Here is a 16,463-nt window from a genome sequence, read left to right as displayed (position 1 = left end):
CCCTGCCCATGGCAGGGGGGGTTGGAACTAGATGGTCTTTGAGGTCCCTTCCAACCCAAACCATTCTATGATTCTAACCATTCTATGATTCTATGTGCTTATGCAAATATTAATTTATCAATATAAAATGCAGATAAGCATCTATATATGTAAGTACAGAAACAATTATTTGTAAGCTTGATTGGCACTAGCAGTTGAACTGTGGCAACAAAAGCATGGTGTGGGCTAGAAAATCTACCCATGAAACAAGTAAGTTGCCAGTGTCAAGTTTCATACCATTGCAGGGAGGGAAAGGAAGATGAAAGCTAGTTCCATTGCATCTCCATTACTATGCTGTGCTGCTTTTTGTTAGAAGCAGTGCAGACGGCTCTGCAGGGTATCTCCTGGCATCAAGGGCTATGTCTGAACTGCAGAAGCCAGGAGCACTTCCTGGCTTCCAGGGCTGGCTATGTGTGTTAGCTCTTCCCTGACACTGTGCTGTGGTGAGACATGGCTGTGCCATTCTCCCCAAGTGCTTTTCTTTACCAGGGAAGGCAGCGTAGGTGCAGGGTTTGTGAAGGATATATTTGCTGTGCTGTTTTGGTGCACCTCCGTAAACTATCAGGGAGGATGTGCCCTAGGGAAAATCAGGAGCATCATTAGAGACGGTATCAAGGCTGACCTAAGGGCAAAGCATCAATATTGTTCTACTTAACCATCACTGAAGCATATCTTAGTCCCCATTTTCAAGTAGAGAACCGTCTTCAGAATCAGGTGAGCAACACTGAAGGAAGACCTCCTCTTCCCATAGAGCTCAAACACTACAGTTGTCTTATCAAAAACAGTACTGTCCTGCTTGATATCCAGTGAGTCATCTGAGTGCCTGTGTCACAGTACCACCAGGGAAATAAGAGGAACCATCTCATGCATTAAGAAATCTCCCTGCTGCATAAGAGGACAGAAGAACCATTAGTTTCCTAACATTTATGGTTAGGTAAGTTGCTCCAGATTCCTGTGGACAAGAGCAGGATCAAAGCAACAGCAGCATTTCATCCACCACTGTGGTGCCTCTCATTTTCTTTACCTGACAAGCACTATCCTTCATAATGGTAGTGGTGCCGTATGTTGTAACTGTGATTTTCCCAGGAGCCCCAGGAATGAGTTGGCAAACCCTGGTCACAATGCCATCCCCAAAAGAACAGGAGAGAGGCACCAGCTGTCTCCACAGAGCTTTGAGACGCCTATAGTTTATCAAACCAACTTGGGCCAGTACTTGATTGCTGAGACATCTTTCTCCCATCCTGTTGTATGTCCATCCTTCTGTTAACTCTGTGCTGAAAAAGTGTTGTTCAGAGGTGTTTTTGTGGAGCCCTCTGGTTATGTAGATGGTCTGTAAGTTGTTACTAGTGGAATAAGAGAACAGGCAGCAAGTCAGGAGCCTCAGCAGCAGTCAGAGAAACACTTTCCTGCTTTCCTTGTATAACAGAAATATGTGTAGGATGGAGGCCAAATACCCAATACATGTATCTGTTGCTGGTGGCAGACTTGTATAACATGAAGCCTTTTAGTAAGGAAACAGTAAGTTAAAAGGGTTGGCATTAGGAGAAGTAGTAAAATAAACATTTTTCAGTTGGCTGAGGAAATTGGAGTAGCATATTTACAGCTCTAGTCTAGCTATTCTACTAGCCATAAAGTAGGGAGCACTACTATAGGTATAGAATGTGCTATCATTGTCACTTTTGACAACATAATAGAAGATTTTGAAAGCATCAGTTTATCGTAAGTGCCTGGGAGGTTTTGTGTACAATGCAAGTTGGAATTTAAAAAGATTTACCTAGGAACAAATACTGCATCTGGCCAGATTAAAAAAAAACCCAAAAAAAGAATTTATGGAGAAAGTTTACATGATGAAATACCTTTTAAAAGATAGAAATCTTATTTTTAAATGTCAGTGGTAAAAGAGACAAGATATTGAGATCAGTTTGAATTAAGGCAAGAAACAAGTAGGTGACAAGGTCACAGACCTTATGTCTAGACTGAAATCTCTTAAGGTGGGATTTTCAAAATCATTTTGCATTTGCATTACAGTCCTGCCATTGAAATCAGTGGGAGTTACAGATTTTCCTTTAGGGGAAACAGTTAAGCCTGTGCTAAGTGCTTTAGAAAATCCTTCCCTTAAACTTTTCTGTTCAAGAAGGAATATAGAAAATGGCAGACATGAAGGAAAGTGGAGATAAATTAAAGCTTTTTTAACTTTAGCTGTCATACTAAATAATCTTCAATATATTTCCTCTGCCTAACTGGTTGAAAACTGTAAAAATTCACAGGCTGTTACATGAAGTAACACTGATTAATATTACAATAGAAGCCTCCATGAGAGGAGTGTGAGTATTTTGCAAAAATGTGTCTTGTTTTACCCTTCAACTTGTCCATTGTGGCTGAGACCAAGAATATCTGTGTCTTCCCTGAGTTCCAGGAGATCTTGGCATGGACTTCTTGGTGTGCAAATACCACAGGAAGGGTGGACTGGTCAACATTCAAGTCGTGTCTTGGGCTTTTCAAGTTGAGTTCTAGGGGAGAGTATACCCTGCTTACAGCTCTAAAATCCATTATTAGAACTACAGAATTTGGAATTACTAGTGGACAATTCAAAGGAACTTGCAGCTAAGTTACACATTCCTTCAGTCTAGGAGGAAAACCCAGAACAGGAATAACCAAAAATAAAGAAAAGATTTTGTGCAAAGGAAAAAGTAAAAGGGTAGGGAAAAAAATGCACCTCTTGTAGGCTTTGGTGTGTGAAATAGTTTTCTTTAGATGAAAGTCTGTTGTGAAATAAAATGTAAAATTGAAAATCATCTTAGAATAAGTTTTTGAAAAACTAGCGTTTACTAGGGTTAGAATGTCCCATGGTTTTGGAAGTTATATTTGCACATAAATATGCAGTATTTCTCTAGGGATTTTTGGTCCCAGGATCTTTCTTGTGTTAGCCACATTGGTAAAGAACAAAACACATGTTAAAAGTTTTGGTTCTCCTAGAGAGAAAAGAATTTCATTATTGGAAATGGGAGGTGGGTAGGGATGGATTTCATCATCACATTCAGTGTCAGGATTTGTCTTTCTGTGAAACAAATTATACCAGTTCCAAAAGTCCAGCTCAGCCCATGCCTGTCTCGAGTCTCATCAGAGCTACAGCCACCTCGGGGCTTTCTCCAAAGCCCTCCTAGTCTCACAGGCGGATGCGAGGAGAGTGAGTGCTTATTCCTGGTAATGCCTTCTCTTGATTAAGTGTTTTTTTCAGCTGCTTTTAATCCTGCATTAATAATTGCCATTAATATAGATTCCTGGTTATGTCTTCCTAGTAGTATAACTAAGATGCAGTCCTGGAGCTTTTTCATAATAGATATGAAAAGGAACGCTGGATTTTGACTGTATCCCCAAGTGAATTTTCTTCCTAAGGTTTCATTACAGCTTTCTTGTTTTTCCTTTTATATCATATTAACACCAAATATAGAAAAGGTAAGTAAGCTAATAGATAAAAGAAAGAAGTAGACATCTGGATGAGATGATGGCAGCTGTTCTCCCTGAAGAACAACAATGGACTAAGTAATTACAGACAAAAACAGCATTTCAGAAAGCAAGACGGTCTCTACACAGACCTTGAAAATAGAACATGCACGTGCCAGAGCTATTTTTATTATCAACATAATTAAGAGAAAAAAGTAGGAAAATTCTGGATGTAGATCTACAGAAATTGTTATTTATGGCTGCACTGAAGAAAGAATTAGAAAATGAGGACCAAGAGCAGCATGGATATGTGGGAGTGGATGAAGGTGAAAATCAATCAACAGGATTAGCAGTGAATAGACTATTGTAGGGAAACCTGGCTTTTCATATCGCCAGCTTTGAACTGAGGACAGCTGCTGGTGGTCATTAATTAATGATTAATGACTTCAGCATTAGCTAAGGGTAAACTGTGTGATGGCAACTCTATGAGAAATTAAAGCATGGGTTCCATTCGATGTTGAATTAAGGAATATCTATAGTAAAATGAATTGGGACATAGTTGCATTGGGGAATATAAATTAAAAAAATTAACATAAGTCTATGGAAAACAGCATAATCATCAATAAATTTACAGCATTTGCTCTTTGAAAATAGCACGCATGTACTGAGACTTTAAGTAACCCTGCCAATTAGAGTTTAAATTAGTTAATATGAAGTCTTAAAGAAATTAACCATCTGTCATTTCCCAAATGATCTTAATGGAATAAGTCTTCCAAACTACCCATATAATTACTACAGATTTTTGTCTTGTACATGAACCATATGAGGGGAAAAAAGCTTTTAATTAAGATAAACTGTAAGTGGGCATTTAAGTGTGTTGGCTATTGATAATTCAAGTAATTCCTATCTGTTGTCACTGCTGTGACTGTTGTCACTGCCACATCAGATGGCCAGCTGCTCGCTGTGAGTCTGTAGATCTATACCAAATCAATGGGGAGAAGACAGGGGGCAGAAAGTAATTCGAGTTCAAGAACAGAGAGGCATTGAAAGGAGAAAATACCTAATATGTTCTCTTTATTTAAATTATTTTAATTTAATCCTGGTCCACAAGTTCCTAACTCAGAAATTAATATCTGCTGCATTGTGTTACGAGATTACAATTAGAGGGGTGTATTTTATTTATATTTTTGGGAACTTTTATGCATTTCCGTGCCTTAAGTGTGATCTCAGCTCTTATTTTCCAATGTTGGTAATACATGGTTCAGAAAAACTGTCAACATAATACTCTTTACCCATAAGTAAGTGATGCCACTCAGTCATCGGTCCTTTTTGCTGTTGGGTTGGATTCTGTTTGGTGGTTGTTTTTTTTTTTAAGACATTTGCAGAATTTGGATGCTCAAGGCAAATATTGGGAAGCCTTGCAGTATGCAAGTAGGAAATGCTATATGGACTTTTGTTTATTTTTAATCATGAAATACACAGTAGGTGGGGTAGGGGATGATGTTGCATAGTGCTAGGATAATGAGGAGGTGGCAGGTGGCACACATTGTGGACAACATGTTAAATTTTACTAAGTTCTGCAAGAATCTCTGCACAGTCAATAAACTTGGTAAGACAGATCGCCAGCTGTCATTGCATGGACATACATCACAGGATCTAGTGGATCCCGATCAGTTTATGCTAGCAGTCTTTCTCCCTGGGACATAGTACTTCACCCTAGATATCCTTCTGAAGTAATGACATTTTTGCCAAGCTAACCATATGGAATATTCTGGAGTCATATTTCAAAATGAACCGAAGTAAAATACAGTACATCACCCTTACTATATGTGCACATATATATATGTATGTATGTGTGTACATATATTTGTGTCTGTGTATAATCTGTCGCTGCACACCCAAATATGCATAAGTGAATTAATTACATCATCACATAATTTTTTTGCATCTCTAAGTCATCCATGTCATAAGAACTATTTAATCGAACATTCATGCCCACTTATTGTTATTATGGTTATTACCATGGAGCAACAGCAAATTTTGGAGTTGAAAATTTATTTCTATCTAGAAAGACCTGATTCCAGAGATAGTTTGGTCAGTATAAATACTGTATTTAAAACTTCAGCTGATTCCCAGAGCAGAGACACTATGAATTTTAACACTGTCGAGCAGAGTCCTGAACAGTACAAAATGGAATTTACATATATTAGATTATAAAGCTTTAGAAGTAATCATTGAAACCAGAGTATTTGGTCTTTATAGAAAATGTTTATTCAAATTCAAGTTTGCAAATCATTAAAATCTCTCTGCAAAATATTTTTTTTTCCCTCTGTAATACTCTCATACCTGGCCTATCCCCATCTTCATTATGGTATGCAGTGAAATAGGCATAGAACTTCTGTTAAATGTGTGTCACGTGATTTCTAGAGATGCTTGAAATAAATGGCCTTAATGTTGCTTCTTGCAGCATCAGAAATGTATTTGGGAAGTACTGACTTTTCTAAATAATGCAAATAATGTTTCTATACTAGTTTTTGAACTTAAAAACCACATTAATGGCTCTTTTTAAATGATTCTTTCATAAATTGCTTTTTTGCTTCTTTGTAATGCACGGTCCTATCTGCTTCTATGGTTCCTGGTTTGATATTTAAGATTTCTGAACACAGTCTCTGCAATGTCATCCTTATTTAAGGTGACTTTCTAAATGTTTGATTAAAAAAAGAAAAAAAGCAATAAGCATGAATTAGTGAAGAATTATCAACAGACCATCACCCTTTTTATTACAAATAAGTATTTCTATTAAAAGCTGGACAGTCTGCCTTGTTATTAATAGAGAATTCTGGAAGAAGCTGTTTCTGATCATCTCTTTAAATTGGTGTGGATAGTATGCCGTGTGCTGGCAGAGTGAATGTAGTAAGATGCTTTATGTACAGGATTTTTTCTGGTGTAGTTTAACCATTTGTAATCGGTCCATAAAAGAGCCCGTCCTGAAGCGCAGGCTGACTGCTCTTTAGGCGCCACTGTAAGAAGGACTATGAAGAAGTACTGTGTTTAAATGGGTTTAGGTGTGTTACTGAAGCTAAGCTCAGATGATACAGAGCAACAAATCTAGATGGATTGTAAAACATCCTGATTCTTTTTTTGCTGATTTTTTCCATTCCTATCTTTTAAAAATCTCTGCTCCTTTAATTGAATCACAAGATTTCCTTTTACTCTGAGACATTTTCCTCCTAAAAAAATGACATGTAAACTTCAATCCAAGACTCATTTATCAGACCATGAATTTTTCATGAGTTGATAATATTTGATTTAAATAAAAATAGACCTGAAGTTTGAGCAGATAACCACGGAAGTAGAAGTGCTGGCTGTTTTAAAACAGTTTGGGTTTCGTGCTGGACCCTCCTCCTGAAATGTTAGCAAGCATCCTCCATGAACTTTCTTACAGGAGGATATGAAACACTGAAGTTTCTTAGGGCAAGAGTAGAAAACTGGTCATATTATCTTTGAATCCAAGCTCCCTTACTTAGCTGACAGAAAGTTAATTTTATTGATACTGTATGCTTTAAGAAAAATCCATCTTAAAAGACTCAGTAGTTTTTCTTAGCCCAGAGGGTAAATGTTAGGAAGGCACACTCGAGTGTGACAGTCATCTTTTTATACAAAGGACAAACATCTGTGCAAATGGTCTTCAAGGCCCCGGTACTGGAAGACATTATAAACACGGTTAATGCCTTGTTGTACTGGAATGCCAATAGCAAGTTTGCTTGGCATAGAGGCCCGAGCACTTGCCCTGCCTGTGGGCACCCCGATGGGCTTTCAGAGCTGCTCCAGCCGCGCGCGTAGAGCCGTTCCTCTTAGGGCGGCAGTCCGCGATCGCCTGCTTTCCTCTAATGTACTCTTATCCCTAGTAAAGAGCTGCCATATGTGCCGGGGGTGCTTTTGCATTCCTAAGGCGTGGGGTGCATGGCTACACTTCCTCATTGAGACTGATACTTAATTTGTCAAATTCGGTGATGTGAGCCGAGTTTACCAGTGTGATGTACTGTTGTATAGACCCTACCTCCTGAGATACCAAGATAATGGCTTTGGAAGATATTTTGGCCTGCTGAGTGCATAATGTTTCGCACATTTCCATAGTTATTTTCCTGTTGTGTTATACAGAACCTTTAAAAATGAGAAAATAATATATATTTAATATTAAATAGCATACCATATTTAAATAATATCATAATATTAACGCAAACTAAGAAAGCCAGGATATTATTACAGTACATATAACACTTTTACCTAAATTGCATGGTCATTACTTTATTTTTATTTTCTTTTGTGGACTGATTTAGCATAAATACTGTTTCAGCCAGCACGAGAGATTTCGCTATGTTAAGAGGTCAGAGTCAAATATTGTAACTGGATTTTAGAGGGGCTGGATCATTTGGTGAACAATAACAATTTTAGTTATTCATGCTGAGAGCAAAGTAATTAAATCTCATGTTTCAGGGCAGAGCCCTGTAGCCTGTGCTCTGCAGCATCCGGCGCAGGACTCAGCTCTGTAAGCGCTGGTGCCTTGGTGCTGAGGGTTGAGGACAGCGTTGTTGGTGATAGAAGAGACACATAAGTCCTTGTTTAGAAGAAGGATATTAGGTCAGTCCAAACAAATAAACGCTTAACAACAACAACAAACCCACATAAAAAAGAATAATCTAAACCTGCGTAGTGTTTAAAATTGATCAGTTACATTGTGGTGATTTTTTTCCCCTTTTAAACAACAGGTACTTGCCATTACTAGAGGACAATTTACATCTACTGATGGATTAGAGATGTGCCATTCTGCCAGTTTCATACTCCTACAGTTTATGGCCAGTATTGAAATAGCAAGTTGAACATTTCCATAGTGATTTGCAAATGTTAAGAAATTAATTTTCCTGACAACTCTGTGGGGTATGCGCAGACTTCAGCTCTTTATTTATGAAGGGGAAGATTCAGAGCAGTGTGGCATACCCAAAACTGGGGCAGAAGGAGCATCCGATTCCAGATTTGAGACCTGTGTTAGATAGCCAGAACTGGCATAAGCTGCACTAATAAAATTTGCTAAAATGTGCACAGAATGATGGCTATGAAAACCTCACATGCAGGTTAGTTCACGTGTGCTGATTGAAATTAGGTGCCTTTATGTTCCCCAAGCAGTTAAAATTAAAATTTCAGGGGTCTGAAATTATTTATGGATAGATAACTGTTGTTGATTTAAAGAAAATGCAAGGAACATCTCCACAAGATGGAAACATTTCATTTTGATGCCTACAGACTTAGATATTGCATTTTGAAAATAGCAGAGTATTTTATGTAACATTTTGAAATTACACTTTAGAGCATCTTATTTTGAAATTGCATTTTCCATTTCATAAAAATCAAAACTAAGACATTAAAATGTTCAGTAACCTGATCACATATACAATACTTTTTCGTTTCGGATTAAACAGTGCATTGCAAGTTAACACAAAATCATATTGTCCAGACTTTTCCTTTATTCCCAAAAGGTGCATTTCCCAGTATGGCTAAATCTGGTCACCAGACTGAGGAGCTTCATCCATTGCACTCTGGTGCTAGGACACACCATGCTGAAAGTCCCTTGCACAGCAGGCAGACCTCTGTTTTCAGGTCACTTCATCTAAATAAAGTGCAGCGTAAGCACTGGAAGGAAGGAAAACGGGCTACGTTTTGAAGTCCTGCATTCTGCTAACCGTATCTTTTGCAGTTTGGAGCGTGTGTCTCGCACCATTAGTCAGCTTTCTGAAGGAAACCCTCTGAATTCCGCATAAGATAAACCTGCATGAATAAATTATACACTAGAACTAGCATATGGATTTCCAGTATGTTAGCCGGCTCCTTGGCAAATGTTTACGAGAACACTGTAGCCCACGTGGAAAGTATAATGACGGTGGCTCCCTGTTAATGAAACTGGAGTTATGCTGCAGCACAGTTGTCACACACTAGTATGTGCTAAAAATACACACCCTGGCTATCCCATGGTTACATGTTCACGTAGTCCTATTGTCAGCAACTACTGCTGTGTTTCTCTCTTCTTAACGTGGAAACCTATACAAAGCTTTTCTTTTGTTGTGTTTTAAAAATTCAGGACTATCCCATTCTTGTTTCCCTTTTCAGAGCATGACGAATGTATAACAAACCAGCACAACTGTGATGAGAACGCACTCTGTTTCAACACCGTGGGTGGGCACAACTGTGTCTGCAAGCCGGGTTACACGGGAAACGGTACCATCTGCAAAGGTAAGCTGCTGAAAACCCCAGGGGTACGTCAGCCTTTGAACTGGATGACATCCTTTGTTGTAGATGACGCAAATCTGTTCATGCACCCTGAAGAAGACAGACAATATGCGAGGCTAGGCATTTAGGTCCTGCGCCTATAAGAAGATCTTCATAGACAGATATACACTGACTTTGCATTTGGCAGAGTCACAGTAATTTGAGGATGATGCATACATGAGTTAGTATACTCTAAAATTTGAAGTAATTATGTTTCATTTGTCTCAGGTTAAGAGTTTCTATACATGCTACACCATTCAAGGAAGCCCACAGTTACCGGCAAAGTTGTGGCTGTGAAAACATTGTCAGATCTACATTGTCCACAGTCAATCACTTGCTATTTTGTTTGGATGAACTGAAAGTTGTTTGGTATGCTGTGTCTTTTTATTCTAAATGAAAAAAACAGTAGGTGTGCATGCACAAAACCTTGGCTACACACGAGGTGGTGCCTTGTTTTCTAACGTTCTTGTTCACTGGTAAACTTCAGAAGTTCTATTACTGGTCTTGGAAAGATATGTTCCCAGAGATACAATGCTGCTTTTATTTCTGTTGCATTTCACATCGGAGGAGATGATACTTTGTACTGAGGTACTGAGTACTGGGTACTGAGGCCCAAATCCTCAGAAGTCCTCAGGCTCCAAGCATAGGATTTAGAGGATGCTTGAATAAAAGTAGTGTAGCTGTAGGGGAACTGGCTTAGATGTGAGAAGTGGTCTTGCTGCAACAATAGCATACCCAGCATTCCTTGAAATTGTGCCTTGGTCCTCTTGATCTGTAAGCAACCCAGAATTTCTTTAATTTCTAAGCCTGATTAAGATCTTAGCACTAGTTATTCCTTCACCTGAGTCACAGTATGATTTTTCTAAATGTTCCTAACATAAATGAGCTCTTCATAAAGCACGGCAGCCTAGTCCGCTTCAAACACATGGATAGAGGGAGAGATGTCAGCAAATATGCCCTTTTACGCTGTGTTCCCTCCTCTGGGGAATGGGAAAAAAAGTCTTAGCCTGAGGAGGTTCAAACCCAGAGCCAGTCCTCTCAGAAGAGAGCTCTGTCTATGCAGCTCACTCCTGTGCTGTGCTTGGGAGCATTCCCCAGTCCTTCTGCTGGAGGTGTGTCAGCTTACAAGGCAGCAATTGAGATTCCTTTGGGTCAAAGAGAAGGTGCATAACCCTAGAGCACAGCGCTCGGCTTTTCTGCCTGGGTAAGAGCTCTGACTGCAGGTCGGACACTTCAGAGGGCACCTGGCCCCACTGTCAAAGAAAAGGGTATCCTTCCTTCCCTTTTCAATACTGAAAAGACAGTATGCAGTAGAAGGCTCTGAGCCTGTGCATCCCAATTTGAGAAGTGTACGTCTCTGCAGCCCTGGCGTGGATGCCAGCATCCTTCAGAGAGACCTGGATGCGCCTCTCGTCCCCATGGCTTTGGCAGCTTTTCAGGCGCTGTGCTGCCAGCCGTGCTGCCATGCACCGTGTCGTCCTGCACCGGGAAGCCTCAATGTCTCTCTCAGTGCCAGGGGCCTCACGCCACATGGATGGTGCCTGGAACCTGAGAGCTGGAAAGCTCAAGTCAGTAACACTCATGTTCTCTCTCAGATGAGCCTTAAGACCTCAGCAGTGGTGCTGCTACACAGAGCAGCTGCAAACCAAAGCCTGGCATCTCCAGTAGCTGGTTACAACCGCAGGGCTAGACCAGTGCCCTGGAGCAACTCTATACGTCGGTGATAACCTCCATCTGCCTAGTTTCACCTACAGTTTTTTCTGTAGTTTCTTGTGACCAGAGCATTGCTCATTCCATATTATGCATGCAATCAGAGCAATTAACAGCTGTCGTGTTTTCTGTCAGAGCTGGTTGCATTCCTGTGTCTGCAGAAAGGACTCTTTAATGCATACACATATGCACAACTGTTTCTGGAGCATGCTGCACCTAAATATGTGAGCATGGCTTCTCAGATTGCAGCGTGCCAAAGAGCAAACCCAGGGATCGATTTCAAACTGTAAATTGTAAGAGTTTTTAAGTTCTTCAGAATTCCTTGAGACAAAATTACTATTTTTATTGTTCCAATCTAATCACTTAATCAAGGAATAAGGTAGCCAGACAATTTGGTGTTCAGTTATGCCTGTTATGCCCAGACCTTTATCTGGGCAGCAGCGGAGACCAGCACTGCCCTAGGAAGAGTCTGTTCCTGGGGAGGATGCTGCCTTCCACTGCTTCCCAGTGCATGTGAAGGAGCACATATGTGAGCGGTTGTCTTCAGATGATTTACTCTAATCTCCTTCTGTAGCTTGTCAGCCCATCTGGCCAGTGAGGCAGGGGGGCCATAAACCATCTTCATGACCTCTATCCTTAGGAGAAGGCAGTCTCTGCGCTCAGTGCCGCAGGGACCGCGTTTCGTGCCAGCGGCCTGTGGCCACCTGCATGGCTGCTGAGCGTCGTTCTGTTACCCATATATTGTGATTTTGCATTTTGCAGCATTTTGCAAAGACGGGTGTAGGAACGGAGGAGCCTGTATTGCTTCCAATGTGTGTGCCTGCCCACAAGGCTTCACTGGGCCCAGCTGTGAAACGGGTAAGATTATAATTGAATTTACGGTGAAGGTAATCCAAGGAGGATGTTTGAGGTAATCCAAGAAAAAAGGATTATTTGTGTGCCCTGAAAGAGGAAGCTGCTACTAAAAAGTTACTCACTTTTCTTATATGTCTCCCAAGAGAAAATATTACAGCGGTTCTAATTAGAAGCACATGGACTGCAAAAATGAGAACATGAATTAAGACATCTTGGGTTTTGATGTTTCATAATTAATAAGATTATTATAGACTTGCTTTTCACCTCAAATGGCCTTTGGTATCTCCTATAAATGGCAGATAATCTGACATCTAGAAATAAATTCCAGTAATTGACTACTTATGTGCTGTAAATGTGTGACTGGTTCAGTAGCCCACCCTCCTTTGCAATCTTATTTGGAGTCTTCTGATTAGCTCAGTGTTCTGACTCACTGTTAAGGCAGGTTTCGGTGTTCCTACTTTTACTTCCTTTTGCAGGCATTCCTTTCTCTTCCTGCTACCCCTGAGGATGGCTATACCACAAAGCCTAGTTTTAGAAAGTTATTTTTTAAGTCTTGGATCTAGTCAAATTGTATTACCCAGCAGAGTATGTAGAATGTTAATACTTAGCGTCTCAAGTGCCTGTAAATAATTTCTCAAAGTTCAAATGAATAGTTTCAGCACCTTTATTTATTGCTGCAGAATTTTTAAATGCATTCTAACCGTACATGCCTCCAGGAGGTAAAGGGAGAAAGCTCACTTAGATTAATTGGCTTCAGTATGCCTAATAAAAGGGCAGTCTGCCACCTATGATTGACTATTGTTGCTGTTCTACATTGCCTTCAATAAATCTTCCAAACAGAGGAAAGGAGGTCATTTGAGCAAGTATTGCTTTCATCTGACTTGTAAACATGTCCAGTTTAATGAAAAACACAGACTGATCTGAATTCTGTATTATCTGGTCCATTTGAGAGGTGAGAAATGTGATTGTTTTCGTTCTTCTGTATTTGAGCGGATATTACCACAGTGCACCAGAGGGATGCTCTGTGAAAAGCAGTATCCTGATTGTTCATCTATTTCTAGAAAAATGTCAAAAGAGCAAATTTTCAACTATTCCTCACGTTTCACAGACTGCAGATAACATGGTACAGGACAGCAAGGTCTCCTCAATGTAACAGTGTTGTGTTTTTGCTTGGAACAAATTGTGTGCTAAGATAATGCTCAAGGATTAAAACAGTTACTTTGTTTTAGTAATATTTGTCTTATATGCTCCTTGCAGCATTTTGCTGTTATCAACTAAATATAACATGTATAGTTTCAAGGTCCACATTCATCTTTTCCAGCTTTATACTCCTTTCTGAAGTGTGTAGAGTAGAAGCTTATTTGCTTTAGTCTCTGTATAATCAATATTAATAACCACTATCAAAGAGAGGTCTTACTGGCTTTTCTGAATTGCCCCTGGAAGTCCTGCCTCTGCTCCCTTCTTTAGAGGGAAACCCAGGGGTGCTCTGTTCCCAATTCAGAAAGTTCAGGCACCTTAAGGTAACATGTTAGCCTAAGTGCATTCAGCCCCAAATGTCCTTCGAACGCAGCCGGACTGCTGGCCTAACTGCCTGTCCTTCCTGCCCTTCAGGAAACGAATAGGAGGGCAGGCAGAGACTTGGACCAGATCTGAATGCTTTTCTGAATATCCGATCTCGACATTTAACATAGGGTTAGTTTTCACCTGATATCTCAGAGCTGGTGATACTGTTGTTATGATTTGGAGCCGGTTTGCCATCCCCAAAACAGTTTCATAGGTCGGCTTTGCAAGGAGAAGTCCCTCTGTCCTGGTGGACCTCCGCTGGACCTCATGTTTTTAATTACTGTTGAAATAAGTAGTACAAGACATCAGGGGTACAGGTGTGGTAACCTCATTTGGATATTAATGTGCAAGAGTAGGATTGTAATCTACTTGCACATGGCTTTGAAACATACAGTCTGAAATACCATTAGAGTGGCAAATGGAAGAGCTCTCCTGTCCATAAAGAGCAAAAGCTGGTTTGTTCTGAGACTGCATTGTCAAAAAAACGGAGCTGTATACAGCCATAAAAGAAAACCCGAGCTTCAGACAGTACATATTCACTGCCAGTGAATGAAGCAGAGTTTCTTGAAGGTACTTCTCCTTAGGCTTGAAGTGATTCAAGACATTCATACTACAAATAATTTATGCTGGAAGCTTCCCTTTTTGAACAGTCACTTTATCTACAAAGGTGATGTAATCTTTTTCTAGGCAGACATCTTTAGTTGCGATCACATACAAGGAAGTAGGAGGATTGATGTAAAGATGCCAACTCTATTTTTAAATTGCATGGTGCTTATTTCTGTTTATGCTACATGTATTTAAAAAGAATCTTGGCATTTTTAACTTAAAATAAAGCACACAGTTATATAGAAATTGTCAGCAGCTGCTGAACCTATGAATTCATTAATGGGAGATTGAATCCACACCCCAGCAATAACCTAGAAAATACAATCAGCAGTTCTTACTGTTTCCTTCTGTAAAAGGTGGTTTAATAGCTTTGTTTAAAATATTTCTCAGAATCATAGAAAGGATGATGTTAGAAGGGATGTCTGGAGTCTGTCTTGCCTAATCCCCCTGCTCAGAGCAGGATCAGATAGAGCTCATTTTTCAGGACTGCGCCCAGTTGGATTTGGAGTGGTTTTGGGGTTGGAGACTCCATAAGCTCTCTGGGCAACCAATTCCAGTGTTCAATCAGCCTCACAGTAAAAAAAAATAATTCTTTTGGTTACATTCAAATGCAATTTCCCATCACCCTAGTCCCTTTCCTGGGTATGACTGAGAAGCGTCTGGCTTCCCCCAGGACCGTCAGGTATTATACACATTGATGAGATCCCCCTCAGCCTTTTCATTTCCACGCTGAACAGCTCAGCTCTGTCAGCCTCTCCTCGTATGGATGTGGTCCACAGATGCTGTGGTCCCTTAATCATCTTCACAGCACTGCGCTGGATTTGCTCCATGTCTCTCTTGTACTGGGGTGCCCAGCACCGGACCCAGCACCCTAGATGTGATCTCAGCACCGTGAAATAGAGGGGAAGGATCACCTGCCTTTACCTGCTGGCAATGCTCTTCCTAACACAGCCCAGGAAGCTGTTGGCCTTCTTTGCTGCAAGGGCACATTGCTGGCTCATGTTCAATTTGGTGTCCACAAGGACCTCCAGATCCTCTTCTGCAAAGCTGCTTTCCCACTGGCCTGTCCCCAACCTATAGAGGTGCCTGGGGTTGTTCCTTGATAGTTGTAGGACTTGGAATTTCCCTCTGAACTTGATGACATTCCTGTTGGCCCGTTTCTCCAGCCTGTTGACATCCTTCTGAACAGCAGCACAGCAACCCCTCCTCCAAATCTTGTATCATCTGAAAACTTGCTGAGGGTACATTCTGCCTTATTGTCCAGATGCGTACACTCTGCCTTATTGTCCAGATGTTAAAAAGTACTGGTCCTGTACCCAGTATTTACCCAAGCGTACACTGCTAAGTGACTAGCCTCCAACTGGACGTTGTACAGCTGATCACAGCCCTCTGAGCCTAGCCATTCAGCAAGTTTTCAATCCACCTCACTGTCCATTTATTTAGCCTGCACTTTTTATCTTGTCTGAGGATGTTATGAGAGCATCAAAAGCCTTACTAAAGTCAAGATAAACAACATCCACTGCTCTCCTTCCATTCACCAACCTAGTCATCTTATTTTAGAAGGCTATCAGGTTGGTCAGGCATGATTTCCTCTTCATAAATCAATGCTGACTATTCCTAATCACCTTCTTGTCCTTAATATGTTTGGAAATGATATCCAGGAAGATATCATCAGCTTCCCAGGCATGGAGGTGAGGTTGACTGATCTGTAGTTCTCTGAATCCTTGCCCTTCTCAAAGATAGGAGGGTCATTTGCTTTCTTCCAGTTCTCAAGAGCTTCTCTCAGTCACCATGACCTTTCAAAGATAATTGAGATTGGCCTCACAATGACATCAGCCAGCTCCGTCAGCACTCCTGGGTGCATCCCATCAGGTTTGATCGACTTGTGTTTATTCCAATTTATTTAGGTATTGATCCTCCTCCAC

General features: G+C 40.5%; 1 protein-coding gene across 1 annotated transcript in view; it reads left to right on the top strand.

The window, feature by feature from the left end:
• Window positions 1–16,463, top strand: part of NELL2 (neural EGFL like 2) — a 160,603-nt gene that overhangs the window by 108,358 nt on the left and 35,782 nt on the right. Inside the window, exons 14-15 of the mRNA XM_054806789.1 lie at window positions 9,646–9,768; window positions 12,277–12,372. Of these exons, the coding sequence (XP_054662764.1) occupies window positions 9,646–9,768; window positions 12,277–12,372 (219 nt within the window). The remainder of the gene's footprint in view (window positions 1–9,645; window positions 9,769–12,276; window positions 12,373–16,463) is intronic.

The sequence above is a fragment of the Grus americana genome, chromosome 1 (assembly GCF_028858705.1).
Source record: "Grus americana isolate bGruAme1 chromosome 1, bGruAme1.mat, whole genome shotgun sequence".
NCBI lineage: Eukaryota > Metazoa > Chordata > Aves > Gruiformes > Gruidae > Grus > Grus americana.
This window is presented reverse-complemented; position numbering and strand designations above follow the sequence as displayed.